Below are 5,005 nucleotides of genomic sequence, written 5' to 3'. Positions count from 1 at the left end.
ATAAAATTCAGGGCTGAAATCAACCAAGAAGAAACAAAAAGAATCATACAAAGAATCAACAAAACCAGGAGCAGGTTCTTTGAGAAAATCAATGATAGATAAGTCCTTAGCCAGACTAAGCAGAGAGCACAGTTTCCAAATTAACAAAATCAGAAATGAAAAGGGAGATATAACAACAGAAACTGAGAAAATGTAAAAAAAAAAAAAATCATCAGATTGTACTACAAAAGTCTATACTCAACACAACTGGGATATCTGGATGAAATGGACAATTTCCTAGAAAGATACCAACTACCAAAGTTAAATCAGGATCAGATAGACCATTTAAACAGTCCCATAACCCCTAAAGAAATAGAAGTGGTCACTGAAAGTCTCCCAACCTGTACAGAGCCATATTGGAGCAGTCATGCACTTGGTCGGAGTTTGACTTTGGTCAAGGATAATCCCTGGCTTCAGGCAGGAATCTGCCATTAAGACATAATAGGGAAGTAGGTTAAAGCAGGAATTTTTATCCTTGGGTGGAGTGCTAAGAGTGTACTTGACTATGGTCAAGGTTAACTTCTCCCAGATAGCCAGGATCCTGCTCCACCAAGGGTGGAGTTCTCGAAGTAAAGGTTAGGTTCATTGTTCCTCCAAGTCTAGGAATTCCTGAATTAAGCAGGTGACCCACCCAGCTGCTGGAGCAGTCAAGAGGAGGACCTCCAAGAGAAGCTAGACAAATTCCACCAGAACTCAGCCTGGAGTCTGGGGGGAAGGGTTTGCCCAAACTATTAAAAGATCTGATGCCATTAAAGTTTCCGGCTTTGATCAGTGAATATTGTCTTGGCCATTTTTCTTTTTGCCCCTTCCCTATCCATCCCTCAGCTTCTGTTCCAGCTACCCACTTCATAATAGCTGCATGCAGCTATGGAATCCAACACCAACCAAAAAAAGCACAGTACCACACGCTTTTAGTTCAGAATTCTATCAGACCTTCAAAGAAGACCTAACACCAATACTCTTCAAACTATTTCACTAAATATAAAGAAAAGGAACAGTACCCAACTTGTTCTGTGAAACCACAATTATGCTGATACCAAAACCACACAAATATCCAACAAAGAAAGAAAACTTCAGACCAATTTCCCTTATGAATATTTATGTAAAAATACTCAATAAAATTCTTGCAAACCAAATCCAAGAACACATCAAAATGATAATTCAACACAATTAAGTAAACTTCATACCAGGCATGCAGGGATGGTTCAATATATGAAAATCCACCAATGTAATCCACTACATAAACAAACTCAAAGAAGAAAATCACATGGTCATTTCATTAGATGCTGAAAAAGCCCACAAGTACTTGCTGACCAGGGCCTGATATAGCTGTCACTTGCAAGGCTCTGCTAGAGTATGACAAATACAGAGGGGGACACTCTCAGTGAGCCATTGAACTGAGCACTGGATCCCCAATGGAGGAACTAGAGAAAGTACCCAAGTTGCTGAATGGGGTTACAGCACCATAGGAAGAAAAGCTATATGAGCCACCCAGTACTCCCAGAGTTCCCAGGGACAAAACCATCAACCAAAGAGTACACATGGAGTTACCCGTAGGTCCATACATATAGGCAGCAGAGGATGGCCTTGTTAGACACCAAAGGGAGGAGAGGCCCTTGTTCCTGGAAAGGTTCGATGCCACATTGTAGAGGAATACCATGTCAGAGAAGCAGGAGAGAGTTGATTGGGGAGCAGGGATAGGGGAAATGGCTTCTGGGATTTTCATGGGTGTGGGAGAGGGACCAGGAAAGGGGACAACATTTGAAATGTAAGTAAAGAATATATCTAATAAAAAAAGAAAAAGAAAGAAAAAAAAAGAATGTGGCCCCTTGTAATTCAAACATACTTCAGTGGATTATATCATACCTCAGAGTCTACAGCAGCACAAATTAGACTGGGTGGGTTTAAAAAACCTGACGATGCAAACTTACGCACGTATGGACTTGGAAGTAGACATGGTAAGCACTGAAGGAAGCTGAATGTGATCAAAATATAATGTATGAAAGAATGAATAAAATTATGTATCAAAAACATATATAAAACATGTGTCAAGCTGTCTATGACAAATAATGTCAAATATACATCATTTGTGTGATCACATGACCTGAAAACAAATTGATGAGTACAGACATAGATTATGTGAAATACATATGATATAAACATACAACAAAATATATACAAAATAGAAAGATTTTGAGGCAGATCTAACAAAATGAATTTAGAAGCAAGTACAGGATACAGATATTTACAGATATGACTTGTAACTGTAAATAGGAACAGGTATATATGACTCTTCATATTGTTTTTATTGTATAATTAATTATGGAAGGTACATGGAATAATAACATTGAGGGTATTTGAATGTTTTTTTTCTGTGAGTCACAGGTTTGTTTCATAAATATTTCTCTCCAGAAAGGTCCAATTCAGAGTTCTCAATATGCAAGTTATTTTGCCTAGCAAAAGTTCTAAATTCTACAGATTTTAACGTTTTTTGTTAAACTTTAACAATAGACAAAGATCTGCTAAACAAAGAAAGTAATCAATTTTATACAACTAATAACAAAGCACTGTGTTATGTGTTTAAAAAAATATTATATTCATTATAAAGAGAAGCCAGCTCTGGATATCTTCAGCTTTTAAACAAACGTCCTTTTACTCTTCTTAGAACATAAAAAGGAATTGCCAACCTCCCAAAATGAAAAGCAATCCAGCCAGTCTGTATAAAGATGGTTAGGTTATACATGACTGTACACACACACACACACACACACACACACACACACACACACATACACACATATAAACACTACAAATGGATTAGGCTCAAATATCATGTCTGGTTTTGCCTGGAATTAATTGGATTTCTAAGATCATATGATAAAAATTACCTAATATTCTAAATACAGAAATCAAAGCTCAGAAATTATCATCCAATAAAATACTTAAAGAAACTTGAAATTTTAGTGAAAAGCATACTTAGCAAAAGCACCAGGTGTAAAAATCAATAAAACTCCATTATGAGACCCACTGGAGCAGACCAGTGAGGGAGAACCCAGGCATGTATTTTTGACTAGAGCATTTCCAGAGGATGTTGGTCCAAGGATATAGGATGCCATATTTCGCTAGTTTCACAGAAACATACCAGTAAAGAACAACTCAGAGACTTCTAGCTAGCTGTGAACACACTTATCTTTATACAAAAGAAATAAACCAGTAGACATACTTCATCTAATAAGAACCAGGATTCCTAATAAAAGAGTGACCACTTAAAAGGAAAGAATTGCAGGAGTCTTTGACAACAGCAAATGTGTTCAGTTTATTAAATAATCTGATTATCAAGTCTATATGGGACATCTCTGACTGTGATAATTAGGGGAGTGGTTTTCTTGCTGTAGCATTCCAGAGAGGCCTGTGAGTTTAGATCTGGAGCATGTGTCTCATGGAGACCCTGGATAATTGATCTGGATGAGTACCTTCATCATTGTGAGGACAGAGAGAACTATATGTCTACCTTGAAAGAATTTTCTTTCCAGTGCTGAAATCTTTGCTTACCAGCCTCTTCAATGCTCCCTTTACATCTTTGTTTCTCAAAGTGTAAATGAGGGGGTTTAGAGTAGGAATAACCACAGTATACAAAAGGGTGATAAACTTCCCCTGATTCTGTGCATAGGAACTGTTAGGATGAATATAGACAGCAGTGCTTGTGCCATAAAATAGTACTACTACCAGCAGGTGGGATCCACAGGTTCCAAGAGCTTTACCCCAGGTTAGAGCTGCCCTTAACCTCATCAATGCTTGGGCAATGTATCCATATGACACCAAGATGAGTGTCAGGGGAAGGAGGAGTAACACCAAGGAAGCCATGAATAGCTGCACTTCATTGGCATGAATGTCTACACAGGCCAACTTGATCATGGCAGGAACTTCACAGATGAAGTGATAAATCCTGTGGTTCCCACAGCGAGGCAGGCGGAGGGTGATGGTGCCCTGAATCAGTGTGTTGCCCACTCCACTCAGCCATGCCACTCCTGCAAGACACTGGCAGAGCCGTGGGTGCATAACTGTAGCATAGTGAAGTGGTCGGCAAACAGCAGCATAGCGATCAAATGCCATAACTGCGAGGAGGACACATTCAGTGGACCCCAGAGCCAGAGACACATAAAGCTGAATAGCGCAGCCTGTGGCAGTAATTGTCTTGGCTGGGCCATGGAGGTTCCACAGCAGCTGAGGAACAATGCTGGTTGAAAAGCAGATATCAACGAAAGAGAGGTTGGTAAGGAAATAGTACATGGGGGTTTGGAGCGCAGAATCCAAACAGGAAACGAGGATGATCACAGTGTTGCCTACCAGTGTCAGGAGGTAGGAGATCAGCACCACCACGAAGAGAATCTTCTCAAGTTGTGGCTGATCAGAGAAGCCCACCAGGATGAAATCACCACCTGAGCTCTTGTTAATTGTCATCACTGTACTCACAAAAAGGAGCGTGAAAGGTGCAGAAATATCTGTTAGATAAAGAGGAATGTAAATGGGATCAGAAAACCTCATGAGAGACATGGCCTCTAAAAGTGCAAGATGGGATATATTCTATAGAGGAGAGAAGCAGGAGTGGGGCAGAAAAGAGGGAGAGGGAGAGGGAGAAGGAGAAGGAGAGGGAGAGGGAGAGGGAGAGGGAGAGAGAGAGAGAGAGAGAGAGAGAGAGAGAGAGAGAGAGAGAGAGAGAGAGAGAGAGAGAGAGACTGATTTCCAGGAGGAAAGTCAAAGAATACAGAGTACACTGAGAACTATTAAAGGTACAGAGCTACACATAGAACTACAAACGACAAAAGAATGAGAGTGAGAGAAATTGTCTTACCCAGGGAAGTGAACACCAATTGGTTAAGCAATTCCAAATGGTCAGTCCTAAAAACACATAGCAGTAACATTATACAGACTTAACAGGATACACACACACACACACACACACACA

General features: G+C 39.9%; 1 protein-coding gene across 1 annotated transcript; it reads right to left on the bottom strand.

Moving 5' to 3' along the window:
* Positions 1–3,546: 3,546 nt before the first annotated feature.
* Positions 3,547–4,500, bottom strand: LOC127669806 (olfactory receptor 2G3-like). The gene has a single exon (XM_052164028.1). It carries the CDS (start codon positions 4,498–4,500, stop codon positions 3,547–3,549), a length of 954 nt encoding a protein of 317 aa, XP_052019988.1.
* Between the last annotated feature and the right edge of the window lie 505 nt (positions 4,501–5,005).

This window comes from Apodemus sylvaticus, chromosome 19 (genome assembly GCF_947179515.1).
Source record: "Apodemus sylvaticus chromosome 19, mApoSyl1.1, whole genome shotgun sequence".
Taxonomy (NCBI): domain Eukaryota; kingdom Metazoa; phylum Chordata; class Mammalia; order Rodentia; family Muridae; genus Apodemus; species Apodemus sylvaticus.
Note: the sequence above shows the minus strand (reverse complement) of the source record. Positions and strands in the feature narration are given on the sequence as shown.

Coding starts and splice junctions, on each gene's coding strand:
- LOC127669806 (XM_052164028.1), bottom strand. CDS start 4,500: ATGACAATTAACAAGAGCTCAGGTGGTGATTTCATCCTGGTGGGCTTC.